General features: G+C 46.9%; 1 protein-coding gene across 8 annotated transcripts in view; it reads left to right on the forward strand.

Moving 5' to 3' along the window:
- Positions 1–4,097: 4,097 nt before the first annotated feature.
- Positions 4,098–26,846, forward strand: part of IQCE (IQ motif containing E) — a 58,834-nt gene continuing 36,085 nt past the window's right edge. For 3 of the 8 annotated variants that reach the window (XR_003756060.2, XM_029056189.1, XM_029056244.1), the window contains exons 1-9: positions 4,098–4,159; positions 9,694–9,741; positions 12,317–12,362; positions 17,251–17,378; positions 17,603–17,739; positions 20,672–20,742; positions 23,853–23,966; positions 24,141–24,191; positions 24,971–25,041. Coding sequence is in view for 7 of the 8 variants with exons in the window: in XM_029056189.1 (XP_028912022.1) it covers positions 17,703–17,739; positions 20,672–20,742; positions 23,853–23,966; positions 24,141–24,191; positions 24,971–25,041 (344 nt within the window). In the remaining variant the exon portion in view is untranslated. Of the gene's footprint in view, positions 4,160–7,148; positions 7,404–7,980; positions 8,199–8,945; positions 9,029–9,693; positions 9,742–12,316; positions 12,363–17,250; positions 17,379–17,602; positions 17,740–20,671; positions 20,743–23,852; positions 23,967–24,140; positions 24,192–24,970; positions 25,042–26,846 lie in introns of those variants that run through there. The other 5 variants (XM_029056230.1, XM_029056196.2, XM_029056204.2 and 2 more) reach the window with 5 other exon arrangements.

A 26,846-nucleotide genomic window follows, 5' to 3' on the forward strand; every position in this document is an offset into this window, starting at 1 on the left:
AATAATAATAGAGGCAGGAAAGGGAAAAGGAGGCTCGCAACCTGGAGAGAGAGTTATTCCGAGGCCACTTGGTGGAGCCAGCCCTACGTTGCTTTTCAAAACCACAGCGCGCCACACAACCGCAATGGATTCCACTGGGAATGCCATCTGTCCCGCTTTCCTTTAGGATCTCTTTTCGAAGTCGCTGGCCTGGGAAATCTACGACGTTAAATCTTTCTTTACTGGCGGCTAGCAGTGGTCCCCACGGCGGCTATTTGGACAGTACCGCCGTTGTGCCCAGCCCCGTACTGAATGCTGCGGCAGATACGAAGCGGCGTTATCTTAGGGAAGCAGCGTGGCTCAGTGGAAAGAGCCCGGGCTTGGGAGTCGGAGGTCATGGGTTCGAATCCCGGCTCGGCCACTTGTCAGCCGGGTGACTTTGGGCGAGTCACTTCACTTCTCGGTGCCTCAGTTACCTCACCTGTCAAATGGGGATGAAGACTGGGAGCCCCACGTGGGACAACCTGATTTCCCTGTGTCTACCCCAGCGCTGAGAACGGTGCTCGGCACATAGTGAGCGCTTCACGAATACCAACATCATTATTATTAGTAGTACGAGATGATCAGGTGGGACACCGTTCCTGGCCCGCATGATGCTCGCCGTCTAAGGAGGGGGAGAATAGGTATTTGATTCTTATTTCTGGAGAAAGAAGAAGTTCTTAATTCTTGAAAGGCAGTGTGGCTCGGTGGAAAGCGCCCGGGCTCGGGAGACAGAGGTCACGGGTTCGAATCCCAGTTCCGCGCCCCGTCTGCTGTGTGACCGTGGGCAAGTCACTTCACTTCTCTGTGCCTCAGCTCCCTCGTCTGCAAAATGGGGATGAAGACTGGGAGCCCCACGTGGGACAACCTGATGACCCTTTATCTACCGCAGCGCTTAGAACAGTGCTCTGCACATAGCGCTTAGCAAATACCAACGGTATTATTATTATTTTACGGATGAAAGAACTGAGGCACAGAGAATTTAAGAGACTTGTCCAAGGTCACAAAGAAGGCAAATGGCAGGACCAGGATAATAATAGTAAGTTAAGCACTTACTAGGTGCCAGGCCCTGCATTCAGTCCTATTTCTTGAGCGCTTACTGTGTGCAGAGCACTGTACTGAGCGCTTGGAAAGTACAATTCGGCCACAGATAGAGACGATCCCTCCCCAACGACGGGGTCACAGTCTAGAAAGCACTGGGGTGGAAACAGGCAAATCGAGTTGGACACAGTCGCCGTCCCAGTCTCAAAATCCACGTTTTACCGAGGAGGTGATTGAGGCACCGAGTAGTGAAGGAACTTGCCCAAGGTCACGGAGCAGACAACGGGTGGAATCAGGATTAGAACCCATGACCTCCCGGACTCCCAGGCCCATTCCCTTTTCCACTAGATCACATTTCCAGGCCTATGCTGTTTTCCCGAGGGCACGTCGCTTCTGGGGAGCATGGCCCGCTTGCCAGGACAGCCTGAGGGTGGGCCAGGCCGGGTTGAGACAGAGGCTCTAAGGGGCCGAGTCTCTGGCTCAAAGAAGTCTCCGGGGAGCGTTATATTACTGCTGTAAAAAAAGTCACAAAAAAATTACTAGCAGCGTGAAGCGGCGTGGCTCAGTGGAAAGAGCAAGGGCTTGGGAGTCATGGGTTCGAATGCCGGCTCTGCCACTTGTCAGCTGACCGTGGGCGAGTCCCTTCACTTCTCTGGGCCTCAGTTCCCTCATCTGGAAAATGGGGATGAAGACCGGGAGCCTCACGTGGGGCCACCTGATGACCCTGTCTCTCCCCCAGCGCTTAGAACGGTGCTCTGCACATAGTAAGCGCTTAACAAATAGCAACATTAATATTATCATTATTATTATTCTCTGCGCCTCAGTTCCCTCATCTGGAAAATGGGGATGAAGACCGGGAGCCTCACGTGGGACCACCTGATGACCCTGGATCTCCCCCCAGCGCTTAGAACGGTGCTCTGCACGTAGTAAGCGCTTAACAAATAGCAACATTAGTATCGTCATTATTATTATTCTCTGTGCCTCAGTTCCCTCATCTGTAAAATGGGGATGAAGACCGGGAACCTCACGTGGGACAATCTGATGACCCTGCATCTACCCCAGCGCTTAGAACGGCGCTCGGCACATAGTAAGCGCTTAACAATTACCGACATTATTATTTTTATCATTATTATTATTCTCTGTGCCTCAGTTCCCTCATCTGGAAAATGGGGGTGAAGACCGGGAACCTCACGTGGGACAAACTGATCACGCTATATCTCCCCCAGCCCTTCGAACGGTGCTCGGCACATAGTAAGCGCTTAACAAATACCAACATTATCATTAAGATTATCATTATTACTAAGTCCCCGTGTGGCTTCACTCACTCAGTCGACAGTATTTATTGAGCCCTCGTTGTGCTTGGGAGAGCAGAATTCAATAGAGTTGGTAGACAAAATGCCTGCCCTCAGGAAGTTCTTATCCCAGCCCTGCCCCTAATCCCAGATGATATCACTACCATCTTCTGCCGCCCGCTTTTTTATGGTATTTGTTAGTTTTTGCTACGTGCCGGGCACTGTTCTAAGCGCTGGGGGAGAAACAGGCTATTCAGATTGGACACGGTCCACGTCCCACGTGGGGCTCACCGTCTTAATCCCCGTTTTACGGGCGAGGTACCTGAGCCCCAGGGAAGTTAAGTGACTTTCCCAAGGTCACAGAGCGGCGGAGCCGGAATTAGAACCCAGTTCCTCCGACCCGCAGACTTGAACCCTATCCCCTAGGCCGCGTTGCCTCACGTCCCCTGCGCCACCACTGCCTGGCAGGTCCTTGCTGCTGACATTTTCCACCCCCACCCCTGGCACAGCCCTGAGGGCCTGTGTTTCTGCCGCTCTCGGCGCCTCCCGGCCATTGCCTCGGTTCAAATGCCCGGGGTGGCTGCCTCCAGCTGCACTCCGAGCCCGGGCTTTGGAGTCGGAGGACATGGGTTCGAATCCCGGCCCGGCCACCTGTCAGCCGTGTGACTGTGGGCAAGTCACTTCACTTCTCTGGGCCTCGGTGACCTCGTGGGGAAAATGGGGATGAAGACTGCGAGCCACAGGTGGGACCATCACTTCTCTGGGGAAGCAGCGTGGCTCAGGGGAAAGAGCCCGGGCTTGGGAGTCAGAGGTCATGGGTTCGATTTCCGGCTCTGCCCCTGGTCAGGTGTGTGACTGGGGGCAAGTCACTTCGTTTCTCTGGGCCTCAGTGACCTCCTCTGTAAAATGGGGATTAACTGTGGGCCTCACGTGGGACGACCTGATGACCCTGGATCTCCCCCAGCGCTTACAACAGTGCTCTGCACAGAGTAAGCGCTTAACAAATACCCACATTATTATTATTTTTATTATTATTCTTCTCTGTGCCTCAGTTCCCTCATCTGTCAAATGGGGATGAAGACTGGGAGCCTCACGTGGGACCACCTCATGAACCTCTGTCTCCCCCGGCGCTTAGAACAGTGCTCGGCACATAGTAAGCGCTTAATAAATACCAACATTATTTATTGTTATTATTATTGTTATTCTCTACGCCTCAGTTCCCTCATCTGTCAAATGGGGATGAAGCCTGGGAGGCTTAGGTGGGACAACCTGATGACCCTGGATCTCCCCCGGCACTTAGAACAGTGCTCGGCACATAGTAAGCGCTTAACAAATACCAACATTATTTATCATTATGATTATTCTCTGGGCCTCAGTCCCCTCATCTGTCAAAGGGGGATGAAGCCTGGGAGCCTCACGGGGGCCAACTGGATGACCCTGGATCTCCCCCCAGCGCTTAGCACAGTGCTCCGCACAGAGGAAGGGCTGAACAAAGACCATCGTTGTTCTCATTTATTAGGTGGCGGAGGCGGGATTAGAACCCAGGCCTTGCGCCTCCCCCCCGTCAGGCCCTCGCGCCGCCCCCGGCGCGCGCCCAACGGCTCCTGCCGGCGGGGGGGGGGGGGGGGGAGGGGCGGCGCGCGCCCCTTCGGTCGCCATGGCGACGGGAGGCCGGAAGCGGCGGCGAGCGCGAGGGCCGTTGGCGCGAGGGCAGCCCCGCCCCCCCTCCCCCGCCCCCCCCCCCCCCCCCGGGGGCCGCCGCCGCCGCCGCCATGTCCGAGGGTCCGGGCCGGGCGGCCTCGGAGGCGGTAAGCGACCCCCCCGCCGCCGGGCGCAGCCTCAGCCTCGGGGCCCTCCCCCTCCCCCTTCTCCTCCCTTCTCTCTTTCTACCGCCCACCCCGCACGCTCCGCTCCTCCGCCGCCCACCTCCTCGCCGTCCCTCGGACTCGCCCATCCCGCCGTGGACCCCTGGCCCGCGTCCTCCCGCGGTCCTGGAACGCCCTCCCTCCTCCCCTCCGCCAAACTCACTCTCTGCCCCTCTTCCAAGCCCTCCTGGAGAGCTCACCTCCTCCAAGAGGCCTTCCCAGACTGAGCTCCCCCCTTTTTCCCTCTACCCTCCCTCTTCACCTCTCCGCAGCCAAACCCTCTTCTCCCCCCTTTCCCTCTGCTCCCCTTCCCCTCCCATCAGCAAATCCCCCTTTTCCCCCTTTCCCCCCCCTTTCCCCCCCTTTCCCTCTGCTTCCCCTCCCATCAACAAAGCCCCCTTTTTCCCCCTTTCCCTCTGCTTCCCCTCCCATCAGCAAATCCCCCTTTTTCCCCTTTCCCTCTTCTCCCCCCTTCCCCTCTGCTCCCCCTTCCCCTCCCATCAGCAAAGCCCCCTTTTCCCCCCTTTCCCCCCCCTTTCCCCCCCTTTCCCTCTGCTCCCCCTTCCCCTCCCATCAACAAATCCCCCTTTTCCCCCTTTCCCTCTTCTCCCCCCTTCCCCTCTGCTCCCCCTTCCCCTCCCATCAACAAAGCCCCCTTTTCCCCCCTTTCCCTCTGCTTCCCCTCCCATCAGCAAATCCCCCTTTTCCCCTTTCCCTCTTCTCCCCCTTCCCCTCTGCTCCCCCTTCCCCTCCCATCAGCAAAGCCCCCTTTTCCCCCCTTTCCCCCCCCTTTCCCCCCCTTTCCCTCTGCTCCCCCTTCCCCTACCATCAACAAAGCCCCCTTTTTCCCCCTTTCCCTCTGCTTCCCCTCCCATCAGCAAATCCCCCTTTTCCCCCTTTCCCTCTTCTCCCCCCTTCCCCTCTGCTCCCCCTTCCCCTCCCATCAGCAAAGCCCCCTTTTCCCCCCTTCCCCCCCCTTTCCCCCCTTTCCCTCTGCTCCCCCTTCCCCTCCCATCAACAAAGCCCCCTTTTCCCCCCTTTCCCTCTGCTTCCCCTCCCATCAGCAAATCCCCCTTTCCCCCTTTCCCTCTTCTCCCCCCCTTCCCCTCTGCTCCCCTTCCCCTCCCATCAGCAAAGCCCCCTTTTCCCCCCTTTCCCTCTTCTCCCCCCTTTCCCTCTTCTCCCCCCCTTTCCCTCTTCTCCCCCCTTTCCCTCTTCTCCCCCCTTCCCCTCTTCTCCCCCTTCCCCTCCGCACTGTGCATATATTATTTATTATCCTACTTATTAATGAGAGGTCCATCCCCTTGCATCTATTTATCTTGATGAGGTGGTCTTGTTTTTATGTTCTGTGTTGCTCTGCTGTCTGTCTCCCCCGTTTAGACTGTGAGCTCATACTTGGGCAGGGACTGTCTCTCTCTGTTGCCCAGTTGTCCATTCCAAGCTCTCGGTCCAGTGCTCAGCACATAGTAAGCACGCAATAAATACTATTGAGTGAATGAATGAATGTCCTGGATTGCCCTCCCTCCTCCCCTCTGCCAAACTCACTCTCTTCCCCTCTTCCAAGCCCTCCTGAGAGCTCACCTCCTCCGAGAGGCCTTCCCAGACTTAGCCCTTCCTTCCCCCCCGCCCCTCCTCCTCCCCTCCTCATCCCCCCACTCCCTCCCTCTGCTCTACCCCCTTACCCTCCCCACAGCACTTGTGTCTATTTGTATATGTTATTTCTCACTCCATTAATGATGTGTAATAATGATGCTGGTATTTAAGTGCTTACTGTGTGCTGAGCACTGTTCTAAGCGCCGGGGGTAGATACTGGGTAATCAGGTTGTCCCACGTGAGACTCACAGTCTTCATCCCCATTTTACAGATGAGGGAACTGAGGCATCGAGAAGTGAAGTGACTTGCCCAAAGTCACCCGGCTAACAGGTGGCGGAGCCGGGATTAAAACCCACGACCTCTGACTTCTAAACCCGTGTTCCTGCCACTGAGCCTCTGTGCAGATCTGTGAATCTATTTATTTTGATGGTTATAGAGAAGCAGCGTGGCTCAGTGGAAAGAGCCCGGGCGTAGGTGTCAGGGGTCATGGGTTCTAATCCCGGCTATGCCACCTGTCCGCTGTGTGACTTTGGGCGAGTCACTTCATTTCTCGGTGCCTCAGTTACCCCATCTGTAAAATGGGCATTAAGACTGTAAGCCCCTTGTGGGACAACCCGATCACCTTGTATCCTCCCCAGCGCTTAGAACAGTTGGAGAAGCAGTGTGGCTCAGTGGAAAGAACCTGGGCTTTGGAGTCAGAGGTCATGGGTTTGAATCCCGGCTCTGCCACTTGTCAGCTGTGTGACTGTGGGCAAGTCACTTCACTTCTCTGTGCCTCAGTTGCCTCATCTGTAAAATGGAGATTAAGACTGTGAGCCCCACGTGGGACAACCAGATTCCCCTGTGTCTACCCCAGCGCTTAGAACAGTGCTCTGCACATAGTAAGCGCTTAACAAACACCAACAGTGCTTTGCACATAGTAAGCACTTAACAAATGCCATCATTATTATTATTATTGTTATTATTATCCCAGTGCTTAGAACAGTGCTTGGCACATAGTAAGCGCTTAACAAATACCAACATTAGTACTGTTATTATGGTATTGATGCCTGACTGGGTTTTGTTTTGCTGTCTTTCTCCCCCTTTGAGACTGGGAGCCCATTGTTGGGCAGGGATTGTTTCCATCTGTTGCTGGATTGTTCATCCTAAGCGCTTAGTACAGTGCTCTGCACACTGTATGCTTGACACTGTCCCAAGTGCTGGGGTAGATACAGGTTAATCAGGTTGGACGCAGTCCACGTCCCACATGGGGCTCTCGGTCTCAATTCCTATTTTACAGATGAGGTAACCGAGGCCCAGAGAAGTGAAGTGATTTGGCCCAGGTCACCCAGCAGACAAGTGACGGAGTCAGGATTAGAACCCAGGTCTTTCTGACTCCCAGCACTAACCTGGCTCTGATACCTGCCGGTCGTATGGCTTCTCACCGATCTCCAGCTCTCATCCTGTAAATGCCCCCAGGAGCTGTGTGGGACCAATCTTCAGCCACCATTTCAGCACGGGTGGTTCCTGAGCCGCAAGGTCAGGGGTTGGCTCTGCCTGTATTTGCAGAGATGCAGCCCGGTAAGGCCCCTGTGATCCTGTGCATCCCAGGATGGTGCGTAAATCTTGAAGTTGGAGAACTTACTGATGCAGTTGTCCCGAAATTGTGTTTCAGATCGGTGGTGGCTGGGGCTTGGACATTGTGGTTGATCTTCAGATGGGGATAAACAGCGGCAAAGAGGAAAAGCAGCTCGGCCTTGTGCGAAGAGCACTGGCCTGGGGACCAGGGGACCTGGGTTCTAATCTCAATTCTGCTTGCCTGCTGTGTGACCTTCGGCACGTCACTTAACTGCTCTGTGCTTCGGTTCTTCTTGAAAATGGAGAGTAAAAGCCTATTCATTCAGTAGTATTTATTGAGCGCTTACTATGTGCAGAGCACTGTACTAAGCGCTTGGAACGTACAAATCGGTAACAGATAGAGACCGTCCCTGCCCTTCGACAGGTTTACAGTCTAATCGGGGGAGACAGACAAGAACAGTATCCTCCCTACCCCTTAGAAAGTGAGTCCCGAGAGAGGCGGGGACTGTATCCAATCTGCTTCTGTTGGTTCTTGCCCAGATCTTGGCACAGAGCAAGCATTTAACAGATGCCAAAATTATTATTCTTATTACTGTTGTTTTTAGGGCAAGCACGGCGTGGGAAAAGTTTCCAGGACTTGGTACCTTAAAACAAGAGAGATGTAGCGAGCCCCGTGGCTTCTCATCGTCTTGTCCTTCTTTCTCCTCTGAAGTGCTTCATCGCTTCCCCGTAGGGATGGTGCTGGATATTATCGCACGGCGGGGAACGGAACAGTTAACTGAAAAGCTGGAGCGTGTGTGTTCTGTAAAGGATCTGAGTGATAAAAAGATAGGTGTGCTGCAAGGAATTCTTCCACCAGGAAATTAAAAAGTGTACATGACCTATGCACCTCTTTCATCTAGAGCAATGTCAGTAAATGACATGTTCTTTTTACTGTCTTTCATGACTCCCCGTAACATTCTTTATTCAGTCAATTTTTCAAATTCTCACATCTCCCAATGAACTAGAGTGGAGAAGGGAGCTGGAAAGAACCATAAACCCAACTGCTTCAGGAGGAAATGAACTGTGCATTTAGGGGCACTAATTCTGAATAGTGAGGCTAGAGGTGATCGGAGGGCAGGGGCTTGAGGGGATAGTGGGCAAAGGGAGGAAGATGAGGAACAGTGAGAAAAAGATGGGGGGAAGAGAAGAGGAATGATGTGCGAGAAGGAAGAAGAGTAGGGGAAAGAGAGGAAAGGGGAGCAGAATGGCATGTTTGCTCCTTCTCCTTCCCCATCACTGCCACGGTATTCTTCACCAGGAACAAGGGCTGGCACGGGAGATTTTTTCATGCAGTTTATTCAAATGGTATTTGTTTAGCGCGTACTGTGTGCCAGACACTGTGATATCGTGGAGGACGATACAAGCTAATCTGGTTGGACACAGTCCATGTCCCCCATGAGGCTCATCATCTTAATCCCCATTTTAGAGACGAGGTAATTAAGGCCCAGATAATTGAAGTAACCGGCCCTGGGTCACACAGCAGACGAGTGGCGGAGCCGGGATTCGAGCCCAGATCCATCTGACTCCCAGGGCTTTCTTTACCCGCCGGACCACACTGCTTCCCCTCTGCCCCGAAGTTCCATGAAGAGGAGCCGTCTATCCGCCTCTCAGGTTAATCAGGTTGGACACAGTCCACGTCCCACGTGGGGCTCTCAACCTCAGTTCCTGTTTTACAGATGAGGTGACCGAGGCCCAGAGAAGTGAAGTGATTTGGCCAAGGTCACCCAGCAGACAAGTAGCGGAGTCAGGATTAGAACCCAGGTCTTTCTGACTCCCACGTTCGTGCACTGGCCTGGCTCTGATACCCGCCAGCCGTATGGCAGACTAGACTGTAGACTCTAGACCGTAAACTCTAGACACCCTCTAGACCGTAAGCTCGTTGTGGGCGCAGAATGTGTCTGTTGCTGTATTGTACTCTCCCTAGCACTCTAAAACCTTTGAAAATTAAACATGTTTTTATTAAAGTTTTGGATCCAAAATACAAGGTAATTTCAGGGTCTTTGACAAAAGCTACTGCTCCGTTTTATTAGTATGTGGTTTTCCTTATGTCTCTGGAAACTAATCCCTCAGATAGTTTTAAAAATTTTTTTTATTTTATTTATTTTGCTTCTACTCCTCCTAACTGATTCTTTGCCATCTGGGGATGTTGCCTAGATCTGTTAAACATCATATTTCTACTTTAATTGAATTTACTGTTTGGCTATGGAGTGCTTTTTATAATTTGTGAGTTTGTGTTAAAAACCAAATCAAGGATGCAAAGTAACAGTGTATTTCTCATTTTCTAGGGTGATAACAGTCTTTCAGCAACTACTTATGAATCTGATTTGGAGATGGTGAGTGCATTAAGGAGCCACTGGTGTCTTGAAATAGTGGGTGTTTTCACTACTTGCTTCCAAATGTCTGCTCTGTGACCTTGGGCAAGCCACTTAAAAATTCTCTGTGCCTCAGTTACCTCATTTGTAAAACGGGGATTAAAACTGTCAGCCCTCCTGGGTCATGGACTGTGTCCAACCTGATTAGCTTGTATCTACCCCAGCGCTTAGTAAAGTGCCTGGCACATAGTAAACTCTTAAATACCATTAAAAGAAATAGAACACAGTTAAGGGAATGTTCTTTCGACAGCTCACATCTGCCTGGGTAGTAAGCTGTTTAGTGTCAGAAGAAATGGTTATGGCTAGGGGCAAAGCATCATTCAAGATGGCCTTGTTCTACCTGGAATTTTCCTTAATGCAGGGGGCTAGGAGGACTGAATCTACCATTTTATCACTCTTTATCAATCAGTCACTAGTATTTATTGAGTACTTATTGTGGGCAGAGCCCTGTACTAAGTGCTAAGAAGAGTACAATACAGAAGAATTGGTAGACCCGCTCCCTTGAAAGGATAATACAAGCAACACTGGCCAGTTCTTCATTTCTGTGCCAACATAAAAATGAATTTGCACCCCAAGATTGCTCAAATGATTTTGCTGGTGACACAATTGAAATTCTCATTTCAAGAAGCTAAACTGATCTCTGTAGCAGAGTTCGACAGAATTATAAAGGTCATTGACCCTTTCAGAAAATGGGAATCTACAAACTCCACTCTAGAAGGAGCCCTATAGTACCATTCTGATTTCTAAATCAATTAATGGCATTTTATTGAGGTTCTAAGTGAGTGTTAAGTACTGTACTAATGATTGGGAGAGTGAAACAGAAAGCCCTGGCACACACTCCCTACCCGAATGGAGCTCACAACCTAATATGGGAGAGAGGCCAAAATTATTTACCAGTAGTGGAAGCAGGGGGACATAGGTTGAAATAGCTGAGTAAATAATTAAATGTGCAAATAATTGAAGTGAGCGTACGTACGTAAGTGTTTGGTTTGGGTTGTTGCCGGCTGTAGTATTGTGAATTAATTTAAAAGACTACACTCAATCAGAGTGTTTACAGTACTGAGCGCTTGGGAGAGAGAGCCCCGTTGTGAGCGTTTGGGAGAGTACAGTACATCAGAGGATCAGTGAGACTTTATCCTGTTGAAATATTTCCAAAGAAGAAGGTTACTAATAGAAGGCTGCTGAGGGACCCCAGCCTCTTTAAAATCACATCTCCTCCAAGAAGCCTTCCCTGACTAAATCCTCATTTTCACTCCTCCCGCTAATCTGCGTTCTGCTCTTGGATCTGTCCCCTTTAATCACTTGATGTTCACCCCACAGCATTTATGTACATAGCTGTGATTTATCTTAACATCTGTCTTTCCCTCTAGACTGTAAGCTCCTTGTGGGCAGAAAACATGTCTACCAACTCTGTTGTGTTGTACTCTCCCAAGCGCTTAGTGCAGTGATGTGCACCCAATAAGCACTCAATAAATACCGTTGATTGATTTACCTGTTTTGTCTTCTGAGTTGAAGACAACCTTGCTTGTAATGTTACTTGCTACACTGGGCTTCTGTTCATCAGTAGAACTGAAGGCTTGACTAGTTTAACAGTGGAGCTGGCTTCCTAAAACCGTGACTAGAATAATAATAATAATAATGATATTTGTCGAGCACTTAATATGGGCCAGGCACTGTGCTAAGTGTTGGGGTAGATACAAGATAATGAAGTAGACCCAGTCCCAGGCCCACATGGGACTCACGGTCTAAATATGAGAGAGAGCAGGTACTGACTCCCCATTTTACAGCTGAGGAAACTGAGGCACAGAGAAATGAAGTGGAACGTAGTGCTTGACTAGTTTAATAGTGGAGCTGGCTTCTTAAAACCATGACTAGAATAATAATAATGATATTTGACGAGCATTTAATAAAGACCAGGCACTGTACAAATGTTGGGGTAGATACAAGATAATGAGGTGGACACAGTCCCAGTCCCACATGGGACTCACAGTCTAAATACAAGGGAGAGCAGGTACTGACTCCCCATTTTACAGCTGAGGAAACTGAGGCACAGAGAAACGAAGTGACTTGCCCAAGGTAACACAACAGATTAGCGGCAGAGCCGGGCCTGGAGCCCAGGTCCTCTGACTCCCACTAGACCATGCTGCTTCCCCTCACAGAAGCTACTCGGACTGTGGATGAGCAATTTTTTGTTGCAGAAGAAATCTTGGTTGGTTTGATCTGACCTGATTTGTTATCCCTCTTACCGCCACGTGTTGGTAACCGGGCATATTGACATTGTAACGATGCTGAACCCTAAGTCTAATCAGATACATCAGATGTTATTTTAGGATGTGTGGATCGTGGTGCTACACTTTCCTTCTCCTCTCAGATGAGTTCATTCCCTGTATTGTTGCTGTCAGACCCCCGTCTGAGTCATCCCCTAGGACTGACTCTGAACTACATTTTACATTTCGTACATTGTGTTTCAGAAGTGGGAGCATTTTTGTAGTACGACAAAAAAAAAATAATTCAGTTCTTCTCTTCTGCCTTTCAGAAATTGAAGAAGAAAACTCGACACAAACCTCCACCACGATCACCGAGTAAGTATTCCCTAGTGTTCCTTTATAACAATTCATAACCTCTGTATGGAATTTATTCCAAAGAGAGCCTTTTATTTGCCCCTCTTCAGGTGTACTAAGAAGTAGTACTGAATTAATCTCTTCTTTCTAAATATCAATCCATCAGTGGAATTTATCGAGTGCTTACGGTGTGCAGAGCACCGTACTAATTGCTTGGGAGAGTTCATTACAACCGAGTTGATAAACATGTTCTCTGTCTACAGTGAGCTTACAGTCTAGACGGGGAGACTGACATTAGAGAAGCAACATGGGCTAGAGGAAGGAGCTGGAGCCTGGGAGACAGAGGACCTGGGTTCTAATCCCAGCCCTATCCCTTGTCTGCTGTGACATTTTGGGCAAGTCGTTTAACTTCTTTATGCCTCGGTTCCCTCATCTGCACAGTGGGGATTCAGTGCTGTTCTCCTTCCTCCTTAGACTGTGAGCCCTATGTGGGACCTGATTATCTTTTATCTACCCCAGTGCCTAGTATAGTAGTTGGCACGCAATAAATGCTTAACAAAAACCATAAAAAAAGTTATGGATATACATATAAGGTCTGTGGAACTGAGGGTCGGGTGAATATCAAGTTCTTGAATGGTACAGATCCAAATGCATAAATGATGCAGAGAGGAGAGGGAGTTGCGAAAAGAGACCTTAAAACATCTCATAAAGGGGATGTAACCTTAATAAGGCTTTGGAGGTGGGGAGAGTGATGGGCTGGCGTATATCGTGGGGGAAGGAGTTCCAGGCCAGGGGGAGGATGTGGGAAAGTGGTCGGCAGTAGCAAGATAGATAAAATCGAGGTACATTGATCAAGCTGGTACTTGAGGAGCAAAGTGTGTGGGCTGGGCTGTAGTAGGATATTGAGGTAAACTAGAAGGACGTGAACTGATTGAGCGCTTTAAAGCCGACGGTAAAGAGCTACTCTTTTTGATGTGGAGGCGGACGGACAATCACAGGAGGTTTTTGAGGGGTTGGAAGATGTGTGCTGAACCTTTTTTTTTAGAAAGATGAACTGGGTAGCAAAATGAAGTGTGGACTGGAGTGGGGAGAGACAGAAGACAGGGAGGTCAACGAGGAGGCAGATGCAGTAGTCACGGCGGGATCTAAGAAGCGCTCGGATCAGCGTGATAAGCAGTTTGGGTGGAGAGGAAAGGGTGAATTTTAGTGATGTAGTGAAGGTAGACCTGACAGGATCTGGGGCGGATTGAATATGTGGATGGTGTGAGATTGATGAGTCAAGGATAATGCCAAAGTTAGGGGTTTGTGAGAGAGGGAGGATAGTGGTACTGTCTACAGTGACGGGAAAGACGGGGAGGACATGGTCGGCTGGGAGATAGGAGTTCTGTTTTGGACATGTTTAGTTTGAGGTGTTGGCAGAAGAGAGTAATGAGGCAGGAGGAAATGTGAGTCTGCAGAGACGGAGAGAGGTCAGGACTGGAGAGGCAAATTTAGGAATCATCTATGTAAAGTTAGTAATTGCAGCCATGGGAGTGAACTAATTATCCAAGGGAGAGGTGTACATGGTTCCAAATCTGAGCCTGAGGAACCCTCACTGTCAGAGGGTGGGAGGCAGAGAAGGAGCCTGCAAAAGAGATTGAGAAGGAGTGGTCAGAGTGACGGGAGGAGAACCCGGAGAGGACAGCGTCGGAGTAGACTAGGCTAGATAATGTTTCCAGCAGGAGGGGCCGTCCACAGTGTTGAAGGCAGCCGAGAGGGTGGCAAGGATTAGGATGGAGTAGAGTATGAGGAAACTCAGGGAGGAATGTTGAAGTGTAAATAGAAAGCAATGGTAGATCTATGACTCAGGTTCCGGCTTGAATCCCAATCAGTCAATCAGTCGATCTTATTTATTGCACGCTTAATGTGTGGTGAAGACTGTACTAAGCGCTTGGGAGAGTACAACACAACAGAGTTGGTAGACACATTTCCCACAAGCTTACAGTGAAGATGGGGGGGGTTAGACATTAATAGAAATAAACTACAGATATGTCCTTAAGTGCTCTAGGGCTGAGAGAGGGTTGAATAAACGGTGCAAATCCAAGTGTGAGAGTGACAGAGAAGGGAGAGGGAGAAGAGGAAAAGAGGGCTGGGGGGGGAAGAACTCTTGGAGATGTGCTTTTAATAAGGCTTTTGATTACGGGGAGTCTTTCGGATGTAAAGAGGGAGGGAGTTCCAGATCAGAGGCGATGTTGGTGAGTGTGCAGGCTGGGTTATAGTAGGAAATAAGGGGGGAAAAGTAGGAGGGGGCAAATTGAGTGCTTTAAGGGTGATGGTAAGGAGTTTCTGTTTGATGTGGAGATGCACGGGCAGCCACAGGAGGTTCTCGAGGAGTGGGGAGACATGGACTGAATGGTTTTATAGAAAAACGATCTGGGCATCAGAGTGAAGTAAGCACTGGAGTAGGGAGAGACAGGAAGCTGAGAGGTCAGCAATGCAGTAAACGTGGTGGTGGGATAGGATAAGTGCTCGGACCAACTTGATAGCACCCTGGATGGAGTGGAAAGGGCAGATTTCGGCAGTGTTGTGAAGGTGTAAATGATAGGATTTAGTGGCAGATTTATTATATGGGTTGAAGGAGAGCTGAACCCCAGACTACTGTTGTTTAATTAGGTGTTTTTGCATTCTTGAGAAATTTTTCACTTAGGCCTTTGGGTAGAGTGGCCAGTGGTATGATTTTATGAAGGACCTGGATTCTAATCCTGGACCTGGATTCTAATCACATAGCACTTGTCTGCTGTGTGACCTCAGGCGAGTCACTTTAACTTTCCTGTGCCTCAGTTGCCTCATCTGTAAAATGAGAATCAATACCGTAATCCCCATATGGAACATGTGGAGTACGTCCAAACTTGATTAGCTTGAAGCTGGGTGTTGCCCGAATTGTCCATTCCAAGCGCTTAGTACAGTGCTCAGCACGTAGTAAGCGCTCAATAATACTATTGAATGAATGAATGAATATCCCAGTGCTTAGTACAGTGCAGGTACATAGTAAGCACTTAAACACCATTTAAAAAATGTCTTATCCCTGTTTGGTGTGGATTCAGCACTGGATGCCCTTTTATGTCCAGTATTTTTATTTTGGACACTTAACCTCTCTCCACCTCAGCTCACGCTAACAAGTTCTGAAGCTTGGGCATGGTCTCCATGTTCAGAGGGGCCTGGAAGGTTAATTCAACGCCTCTGCAGCAGTTTGGAGGGGGCAGAGAATGCCTTGGTTGGGAGAAGTCAAATGTCCTTCTTAAAGGGGCACAAATGACTTCGTTCGGTTACCCTGCATGGCTGGCTTATCGCAATGTGAAGTTATATCCATCTCGATGTCCGATATCCGCACGAGTCGCCAGGGTCACCTAGCTTTAGGTTTCTCCTCTCTCCTTCTTCGTGCCAGCTCCCTCCCTGGCAACCCACATCTCCAGTGGATGAGGGAAAAAGGGAGAGAGCCAATTTCACCAACTTCCCATGAATGCCTAGGAGATAAGGAGGGAGTGTTTCTCTTCATCTCTGCCGACTAGGTTCAGTCGATCAGTAAATCCTGCTGGGTTTTGTTAGTTTCCGTGGTCTCTTGGCAGTGGTTTCTGCATCCCCCATCAAGTTGCTACAGTGTTGTATCTTATCTGACCACTGCCTCATCCCATTGTTTATATCACTAACCCATATTACTTCTTATCCCTTTGTCTGCACTCCTCAGATTGTTTAAGCCATTCATGATTCTGACTGTAAAAGCATTTTATTGCTTTTTGTTTTTTTTCACTTATGGAAAAAAAGTTTTCCATCTGAAGGTAGGTTATCATGAGTTGTGTCTACCCAAGACCAGAAGAAAATCTGCGTTTTCTAAAGATCCTGTGGGCATAGTTGTCAAACAGGAAGATAACTCTTATGCTTTCCTCCACTCCTTGAGACTGTTGTTTGGATTGGGGAACATCCATTTTTGTCTAGAACAAGCATTTGTGTCAGTTGCTCTTTCCCTTCTGAAAGAGATAAGAAATCCGAGGGAACTCCTAAAGGCACTGAGATATCTGTTCTTCTCTCTTTATTAGTTGCTAGATAACTACCTAAAGGAAAACACATTTTATTCCATCAGAAGAATCCAAGTCATTCCATTTCTGATAGCACCTGTCCAAATCAAAGTTAAGCAAGGCAAGAGTTGCCCTCTGTTTTCTATATATTAATTATCACTAATCCAGAATGCTATTATCACAAAGTCTTTTTTGAATTTTTTTAAATAAATCCCCCTTAGGACATGTTAGAGGATATACTAATAATAACAATAGTAATTTGCAGTATGCAAGCATGTCATTATGTGCTTAGAACCAGGGTAGATAGAGGAGAATCAGATCAGACCCAGTCCCTGTCCCACAGTGTCGTGGGGGAGGAAAAACAGGTATTTACTCCCCATTTTATAAATAAGGAAACTGAGGCAGAGAAAAGTTAACTGACTTGCCCAAGGTCACCCACAGCAGACAAGTGTCATTTGGGTCTTTTCTCGTTTATTGGTTTCCATGAGTAGTACATTTTATTTTTCATACATATGCCATGTCTGAGCACCATTGTATGAGCATGTCGCCACGTACGAACATGTCTTTATGTGGGCACTGAATGACAGTGGATGTGGGAGAATACGTAGATATCATTACACCTTCAGTAGGGGGTAGGTACACTGATCATTTACCATCTAACTGTGCTTCGTATATAGATAAGTCCTTACATACCATAAGACATATATATATGATCAGTTAGATATATGATCAGTGTGCTTTCACTCAGAGTGTAGCTGTGGTACTCGAAACCAGTTTAATACACACTCTTGTAGAAGCAGAGTTGCCGAGTGGCCAAGGTAATCGATAACACTTATAACCATCTGTTTGCTTTCTAGAATCCCCATACCTCTCTAAACCTAAAAAGGTTGCGGCCTGGAGGTCTTTGAAATCAGCAGGGAGCACGCCTCTGGGAAACATGATGGCTAAATCCTCCGGCAACTGTGGCCTGGAACTTCGAAACAAGGTATCACTTTTTTCCTTCCTTCCACTGTTCCCTTCTCGTTGGGCCGGCCGTTTTCCGAAGATGGCAGATGTGGTCCTGGAGATTCTGATGATCGTAAAAAGGACGAACTGTCCGATTTGTCCCCAAGCCTTCTGGCTGGAAGACCTAAACTGTGTGCAGGCAGGTGGGTGATTGGTCTTCAGAATTTTAAGTAGCTAGGTCTGTTTATGTTATCTCTCTCTCAGCTAGTTTAACCTCAGGCCTTTAAAATCAGACCTTGACTTGGGATACACACGGACCAGCCCTTCCAGCAGCACGCCCGAATATTTGAAGGAAGCTCTAGGGATGAAGAAGCCAAAGCGTAGCCGTTCCTCTAGCAATGGTGAGCATTCTGGACGTTACAAAACCTCTTTAGAGTCAAAACAATAACAAAAAGCCCCTTGATTTCAAAAGTGGTGTTTGGAAAGATGAGTCCTCTCACATTTGACCAGCAAAGTGTTGTAAAGGAAATAGAAGTGGGCTGTTGAGGAGCCTTACCACTCTGGTGTGTTTTTTTTAATGGTATTACGTTAAGCGCTTACCATGGTGTCAGGCACTGTACTACTGCTGACATAGATACAAGCCAATCAGAGTTGGCCACAGCCATGTCCCACATGGGGCTCACAGTCTTAATCCCCATTTTACAGATGAGATAACTGAGGCACAGAGAAGTGAAGTGACCTGCCCAAGCAGACCCGTGGTGGAGCCAGGATTAGAACCCAGATCCTTCTGATTCCCAGGCCCGTACTCTTTCTACTGAGTCACGCCATTTCGCAAGTTAGCTTTAGTCTTACTGTTAGTACTGTAAGTATTATCTTGGCATTTATTGAGTTCTTACTATCCGTACCAACTCTGTTATACTGTACTCTCCCAAGCTTTTTAGTACAGTGCTCTGCACACAGCAAAGTGCTCAATAAATACAACTGATTGATCAAATGTGAGATTTATAGTTAAGTCCCTGCCCACAAAGGGCTTTCGGTCTTCAGTAGGGGATGACGTACATAGAACAGTAAGAATCAATACGAGCCTAATAGAGATGAAACAAAATTAGGAACACTGAAATAAGTAACTATAACGGGACAGTGTACACAGGTTTCTCATCATGCCAGGCGAACAATCTTTGCATCTCACCTGGAGCAGATCTGACACTCAGTCGAACCAACTCCCCAGTAGAGGTTTGCTGCTGTACCTTCCTTTGGGAGCTGTGCTGGTTCTTCTCCTTGGTCCTCCAGGATTTTGTCTGCACCGCCTGAGCCGGGTTCAGGCGCTGAGGTCTATCAGTGTCCCACCCCGCCGGCCCTGAAAACCATGTCTCTAAGCTCCTTGAGGGCGGGGGTTGTGTCTGCCTAGTGTATTGTACTCTCCAAGTTGCTTGAACATTCCTTTGCAAGAAAGTAAATGCTGATAAATGCACTTGCTGAGACTACAAGGGAGCAAAGCGGCAGTGAGAGGAGAAGGCTGTTGGATGCACCCTTGTATAGCGCTTCCTAAAGGAGTCTCAATACCATCCCTGTATATTTCAGTTTATTTATTTTGACTTCTCTGGTCGTAAATACTTTTATGTCCAGCTTCCTTGGTTAGAGTGAAAACTCCTCGAGGGCAAGGAATGTGTACTTCCCTAAGCACGTACTACGGTGCACTGGGCCTCAAGGGGGTAGTCAGTAAATATTATATTGGAACTCCCTTTCCCTTTATATCCAGGAGACCTCAGCTCCCGCATCTTCAAAACCTTTTTTGAAATTTCATCTCCTTTAGGAGGCCTTTCCTGTCTAATTCTGACTCCACATCAGCACAGCCACACCACTTAACCCATCGAAGGGTTCACAGCCCCCCCAAAGCAGTCAGTCAGTCATCTTTATTGAGCACTTATTGTGTACAGAGCACTGTATTAAGAGCTTGGGAGAATACAGTATAACAGTATAATAGATGCATTTCCTTCCACAACAAAGCTTACACTTCACTGCATATTTGATTTCCCAAGCACGGCCTTGGAGTCAGAGGTCATGAGTTCGAATCCGGCTCTGCCACTTGTCAGCTGGGTGACTGTGGGCAAGTCACTTATCTTCTCTGTGCCTCAGTTACCTCATCTGTAAAATGGGGATTAACTGTGAGCCTCACGTGGGACAACCTGTTCACTGTATCTACCCGGCGCTTAGAACAGTGCTCTGCACATAGTAAGCGCTTAACAAATACCAACATTATTATTTACTCCGTTACTTCCCCCGTCAGTGATTTTTTTAGGGTCTGTTTACACCCCCCAGATTTTAAGATCCTTGATCACGTCTGCTGTACTCTACCAAGTGTTTGGTACAGTGCTCTGCACACAGTAGATGCTCAATGACTACTACTGATTGATGGATTCCAAACTCCTGGAACCTTTCCAATATTCTAGAGATTAGAAAGACCAGCTGCACTCCTGACTGTCAGGCAGGAGGAGGGGAGAGCTGTTGCTTGCCATTGGATGGCCCCACCTCCAGCCCCGATCCCCAGTCCCCACCCGTGACACCAGTTTCTCTGGACAGTTTTTGTCTCCTTTCCCCCAAGTCCACCCTACCCCCAACACCAATCCTCTCCTATGTGGATAAAAAATCGGAGAAACTTCCTTTGTTAATATTGTTTAACTTCTCCTATTCCTCTTATCTTTTAACTGCCTTTTATCTGCGTATCTATACACAAGTAATCTGGCTAATTCAATTAAATGCATCTGTCACTGTCTTCTCATAATCTCCTTAGAAAAATAATTTTCATTTCCAATGTCCCCCCATTTGGGAACCTCTTAGTGATGTTGGTAGTTCTATTTTAGGTTTAAATGTTAGTAGCTGTTAGCTATGTGGCATCATATAGAAAGCAAGGTCCAGCCTTTGTTTGAAAAGATTTTACTATATTTAAAATTTTTAAACCCAATCTTCACATCTCTTATTGCACTTTCCTCCTCTTCTCCCTCAACTGTAATTGTACTGCCCGTGTTTTCACCTTCGTTTTTATTAATTTTTATCTCTAACACACTTCTATCATTTCTCTTGATGCATGCATAAAATTAAATTCCTGTAACTACTGTGAGAAGAATATCAATTTCTCTGAAAAGCGTGTTGTAGCACTTAAAGCTATATCGAAAATATTTTTACCAGTGATTTAATTCTTTTCTCTTCTGTATTGCATTATTTTATTAGCACATGATTGTGGATTTTAAAAAATCCAATTATTTCCCTCACCCTTCCCCCACAATTCTTCTTGCAATGAAGGGGTTTTCTTGTCCTTTGTGTGTCTTTCTCTAGGCCATATACCTGGAACCCCCATGTACAAAGAGAAAGAAGATATGTATGATGAGATCATTGAATTGAAGAAGGTAATGTCTCTCTTGTCTTACTGATTGTGAACATTGCAAACCTTCCATATCAAAGGATGGAAGTCATGGGTGCATCTGGCCAAGGTTGAAAGATACTTTCTTAATGAGATTTTTCTGTAGAAAATCTGCACTGGTGGGGGGGAAAGAAAAAGAACAAAATTAGTTGGTATTGGTTGCCATGCAGCAAGACAAGCAGTTTTGGCAATGCATTCCACCACCCTACCTCCAAGCTTTCCCTGGATTTCCCATTTATCAACATGCCTGCTTGATCATATTTCAGCCTCTTCCTCTGCCATAATCCCCTCTGGACAGGGGACGCTAATCAGTTGGAGACTGGTTCAGGGAATCCTGATCCACCAGCACCCTGGGCAGCAGCAGTTGTACATCAGGAGGATTCCCAAGCCACCAGAAAGCCTGCATGAGGAGATAATCGCACGAAATTATCCAGGCTATATTAGCTCAGATTACTATAAAGGCCTACTGAGCTGAACTGAAGCAAAAAATACTATACCAAAATATTAGTCAACCTTAACTAGTGAGTTCAAGTATTTTCAGTGCCAGTAAGCAAATTTCAGTTATCAATTTGCTCTTTGGATTGCCCTGTGCATAAGTGACCAAAGCCTGACTAGTTGAATAGCCTCATGAGCATGGAAATGATAGAAGGATTTACCGGTTGAAGATGTGAACATGGTATAATTGGTTTTGGATGCTAAATAATTCTGTTCATCAATTATCGACGTACCGTATAAATTCCGAGCCAAATTTTCTGATCAACAAAGAGATTTCTGGGTTTGGATCCTTGGGTGGGTTTCCCCTCACCAATCTCACTTGTGAGTAGCCACACTTAACTGCCTTGTAAATCGCTTCCACCACAGTTTCCCAACTGCAGTATTGAGATTTGCACTCACTTTGTACATTTGATTTGGCTACCACAGTCTACAGTATTGAGTCACTAGAGTTCTCTTGACTTTGGATAACCTATTTGTTTCAAGTCATATGAGTCTGAGATCCTGCTCTGAAGCAGTATCAGTAATTCATCAGTATCTCCCTGGGAACTGAGTTGTAGCTGCTCAAATTTCACCATTACCATAAGTTTATTGTGTCTTGTTCAAGTCCTAAAGACACTAGTACATAGGTAAGTTGTGAAGTTGTAAATGGCTACAGTTAAGTTCCCTTGGTAATAATTGTGTCATTGAGTGTTGGAGGTAACAAATCAGAGCAGCCCACTTGAAACAACTGTTTCTGTTTAGTTTCCACAGTTCGTCTTGGATTTCGTTCAGTGTAACTGACGCTTGGTCTTACCTAAGTCCTCATATCCCATATACCTTTGGCCTCATCAAATGTGGTTGTGCCAATTGGGGATACTTTACCCATCCTCCATGATTATTTGTGTATATTATTTATTACCCTATTTATTTTGTTAGTGAGGTGTATATGTCCATGATTCTATTTCTCTTGATGATGTTGTCTTGTCTTGTTTTGTTCTGTTTTGCTTTGCTGTCTCCCCCGTTTAGACTGTGAGCCCGTTACTGGGCAGGGATTGTCTCTATCTGTGGCCAAATTTACATTCCAAGCACTTAGTACAGTGCTCTGCACATAGTAAGCGCTCAATAAATACTATTAAATGAATGAATGAAGTGAAACCTGTATGCAGTTTTAAATAACCAAAGGATCTGTGGGCCCCCTCTGACATTTGTTACCGTTGGTCTCATCACAAAGTGCTGTGTGCCATTAACGTACAGGCTTCATACTTTTCTCCTGATTACTACTTGCCCTTAGTAGTAGTTAATAGCATTTATTAAGCACTTTCTGCGTGCAGACCATTGTATTAAGTGCTGGGAGGGAATACACAGGTGGGAATCAGGTGCGGTCCCCGCCCCTCATGGGGCTCACAATGAAGCCAGCAATCTGTGAAAAGGGCAAGGAACAGGATTTTCACTGGAAAAAAAAGTGGAGAGGTGGGACAGCATACCTGTCTGCCGTGTGACCTTGGGTAAGTCACTTCACGTCTCTGGACCTCAGTTACCTTATCTGTAAAATGGGGATTGAGACTGTGAGCCCCACAGGGACTGCAACCCAATTTGTTTATATCCACCCCAGCACTTAGTACAGTGCTTAACACATAGTAAGTGTTTAACAAATACCACAATTATTATTATTATTATTATTTGTAGGAAGACGTACTGGTGTGGAGTGCTCTCTGAAGACTATCCACCCAGTACAACAGAAATTATAGAGTGCCTAACTCCATTTCTCTCAGCTTTTAGATGACCAGGCTTTAGTTAACCATGGGGACTTTCGGTGGGGGAAAGCCGTACCGGATTTCCAGAGCAGCTGTACTGGGTTAGCATACCCTAGGTTAACTGTGTGAACTGTGTGAACTCATCTACCATCTCATAGCCTGAAAAATCTGGCTCTTTGGGACTGTAGGGCAAAGGTGTTGTGAACTAGAATGAAGCAGCAGTTTCCAGTGCAAGACCTTTGTCCCTTTGTGTGAGCTAAATTTTCAGGCACTTGAAAATACTGGATAATTGAGCTCTCCTGGACTAAGCATCCTGGACTCCTGGAGAAAATCAGTCTTGACCAGTAGTTTTTGTATGTGATCACACAGGTTGCCCACTTGTTGCGAGATAATCAAAATAGTAATGGTCTCCTTGGACAATTTATTTGACGTGTTTTTCATTCAATTCTTGTTTGCGTAGGTACCATCAGAGTAAAATCTTTTCTCATTGTCAACCTAATTTTCAAAGGGCGCGACTACACAGATTTGGAGGTTGCAATAGCCACAGCAAAACAGAACATTTGATTTCACAGAAAATTGACTTGTAATTTGGTTACTCTGCTGATTCAGGGAACTGAAGTATCAGAGAAGTTCTGCTTCCTGTCCTTCCATTTTCCATCTTTTTTCCCAACTCTTAGCCCTTTAAAAAAAAAAATCATTTTCTCTAATCACGCCCTTCTGTTGATCCTTTCCAGCTTGACGACCATGTTTTCCCACCTTTCCCAAACTGTAGTGAAGGGTAAAAACTCAAAATTGCCCTTTGCTTTTGACTAGTTACTTTAAAAAACAACACCCAAAGTCACCAGAGAGCATTTTTTTTTCTTTATAGATGTTGCACTCTCAGAAAAATAACGTGGACATGATGAAAACAAAGCTCCGGAGACTAGAGGAGGAAAATAACAGGAAGGATCGGCAGATTGAGCAGCTCTTGGATCCATCCCGGGCAAAGTTGCGTAGTCCTGTACCGGAGGACAGTTAGTTTGCTGTTATCATTATGTCACCATCACATTTTAAGGAGATGTAAAAGTCTACATCTCAAGTCACAGAAAAGAGACCTGAAAAAGCATCAGAAGGGTGAATTGTGTGTTTGTTTTGTTGTCTTGTCACTGTCCTGCAGGGCTCAGAATTTGCCCGGACTCTGGCAGAGAAAAGGTCGGAAACTAGCTGGGTAAGTAGGCTCTCCAGAGACAGTGGTGCCTTCCCCATTGAAACCTTGTCAAAAACTACCATTCCGAGAAGCAGAAAGCTTTCCTTAAATAGAACATAAGAAGGGAATGATGAATTAGGGGGAGGGCATAAAGCTTTCCAGAATGAGGGGCAGTTGGGAATGAACTGCCGCTGAGTTGTTTACATTATTTGCTTTCAGTATTCCATAGAGACAATTCCCATAAGGTGTCATCATAGCAATAGGAGCCAAGAAATTTCTTGGCTGTTGTCTGTTCCCTTATCAGTCGTCACCAGTTCCCCCCGGGTTGGGGTGGGTTAGAACCTCATGAGGAGAATGAAATCACTAGTTTGTGGCTTTCCATAATCTCAGCATGATTTAAGAACTACACGCATGTCGTTTAAAAACAAGGTGCGGCATAGTGGAGATTGTTAACCCTTTATCCTATCCTATCCTGTCCTACCTAGAAACTGCTGAATAGAAACAGCTTTCTTTACTTTATGCTAACTTTACCTTAAAATCAGATGTCGTATTCTTGTATAATCTTTTGGTCAGTGTGATGCCCATGTTTAATTTTGTTTCAGTACCCGGCTGGCTAATTACAGTGTGTCTGAGTAGTTGAATGCTTAGTACAGTGCTGTGCACAGAATAAGCACTCAATAAATACCATCGATTGACTGACGAGTAGAACATCAGGGGAAGAGAGAGTGTCTGACCTCCCAAGAGAGATTGGTGGGGTGGAACTGTAAGACACCTTGAGTTGATTTACATTGTTTTTGCAGGTGATCAATGGACTGAAACAGAGGATTCTCAAATTGGAGCAACAGTGCAAGGAAAAGGATAATATTATCAAGTATGAAAAGTCTGACTTGCAAATTTTCTGGAGGAGGGAAGAAAGAGTCTTAGAAATGAATCAGAGTGGTGGGAAGGAATCATCTAAACCATAGTTACGGTATTTGCTAAGTGGGAACTCTGATGCCAGGGCACTGTGCTAAGCCCTGGGGATGAAAAAGAGTTCAGACAAGACCCCTGCTTCACATGGGGTTTGCAGTCTAGTTTGGGAAGAACCAACATAGAGGAAAGATAAATAAAAGACAGACAATTGGACAATCTCGCCTATCTTGGGCTATTTTTAAAAACTTCAAAAGAAGGTTACTTGTTACACAAGGCCAGCCTCATCAGAATCACATCTCCTCCAAGAGGCCTTCCTCCACTAAGCCCTCGCTTTCCTCAATCCTCACTCCTTCTCCCTTCTGCGTTGCTTGTGCCTTTGGATTTGTTCCCATAAGCATTTGATATTCTCTGCACCCTCAGCCCCAGGGCACTTATGCACATAGCTGTCATTTATTTTAATGCCCATGTCTCCCTTTAGACTTGAAAGCTCCTGGTAGGGAGCCTGCCGGCTCAGTTGTGTTGGACCCTCCCAATCAGTGCAATGCTTTGCACACAATAAGTGATGAATTAATGCCATTGATTTGTTGATTGGTTGCATAACCTCTCTCCCTAGCCAGGAAATTCTTCTTTATAGCTAACTTAAATCCTTCTTGCCCCACTTTTTGTATTGTTCCCTGAGGAGTTGAAGAACAGGTAGCTCCAACCTCCTTGTCAGAGTCTTTACTAGACCACCCTTTAGTTTTCTCATCTCAGGTCTGAATCATCCTAGTTTCTTTTACGTTTAAGTTTGATTTTCCAACCCTGTAGTCGTCTTTATTGCTCTCTTCTATGCACTCTTGAAGTTCCCCACATTCCTCTTGAGTTGTGTTGATCTTTAAATTGGATCCGGTACTCTAGTAATGGTCTGATCATCACTGAGTATAACAGAAAAATTGCCTCAATTCCTCCAAGATATGCTTCCTATTATTTGTCCTCCTTGGGATCGTGCTGGCATTTCAAACCACAGTTTTATATTTCCAACTCACATCATCATATTATCCAGGGAGAACCTTAGGTTTTCTCCTACAAAGAGGCAGTTATTCATGTTGTATCTTTAGATTGTGTTTTTCTTCCCCATTTGCACAACTTTCTGTTCATCCTTATTGAAGTTTACCCATTTCATTTTGAACTTTGATTCGGTAGAGTAAGCGTCGTCCACCACTACGTTCACTCCGAGCTTAATATTGCCTGCATGATCTAAGCGATCGATGAAAATGTTAAGCAATACTGACCCTGGACTCCTCCCCTGCAGTGGACCACTTTAGTCTCTACCACAATCCTAAATTGATACAGGATCAGAGACTGCAAAGCTGCAGCCACTCAAGATCAAGGATTGGAACCTGCAGGACTTCATTCGGTCGTATTTATTGAGTGCTTACTGTGTGCAGAGCACTGTACTGAGCGCTTGGAAAGTACAATTCGACAACAGAGACACTCCCTACATAACAATGGGCTCCCAGTCCACCCTCCGCTCATCATAGGGCGTCACACCTCCGCCGCATATTGCTACCCTCCTGCTTTTATAATGATAATCATTAATAATAATTATGTTATTTGTTACACACTTATTGTGTGCAGGACATTGTAGGTGCAGGACATTGTACCAAGCTCTGGGGTGGATACCAGCAAATCGGGTTGGACGCAGTCCCTGTCCCACGTGGGGCTCGCGGTCTCGATCCCCATTTTACAGATGCGGTAACCAAGGCATAGAGAAGTTAAGTGATT

This window comes from Ornithorhynchus anatinus, chromosome 2, assembly GCF_004115215.2.
Source record: "Ornithorhynchus anatinus isolate Pmale09 chromosome 2, mOrnAna1.pri.v4, whole genome shotgun sequence".
NCBI classification, from domain to species: Eukaryota; Metazoa; Chordata; class Mammalia; order Monotremata; family Ornithorhynchidae; genus Ornithorhynchus; species Ornithorhynchus anatinus.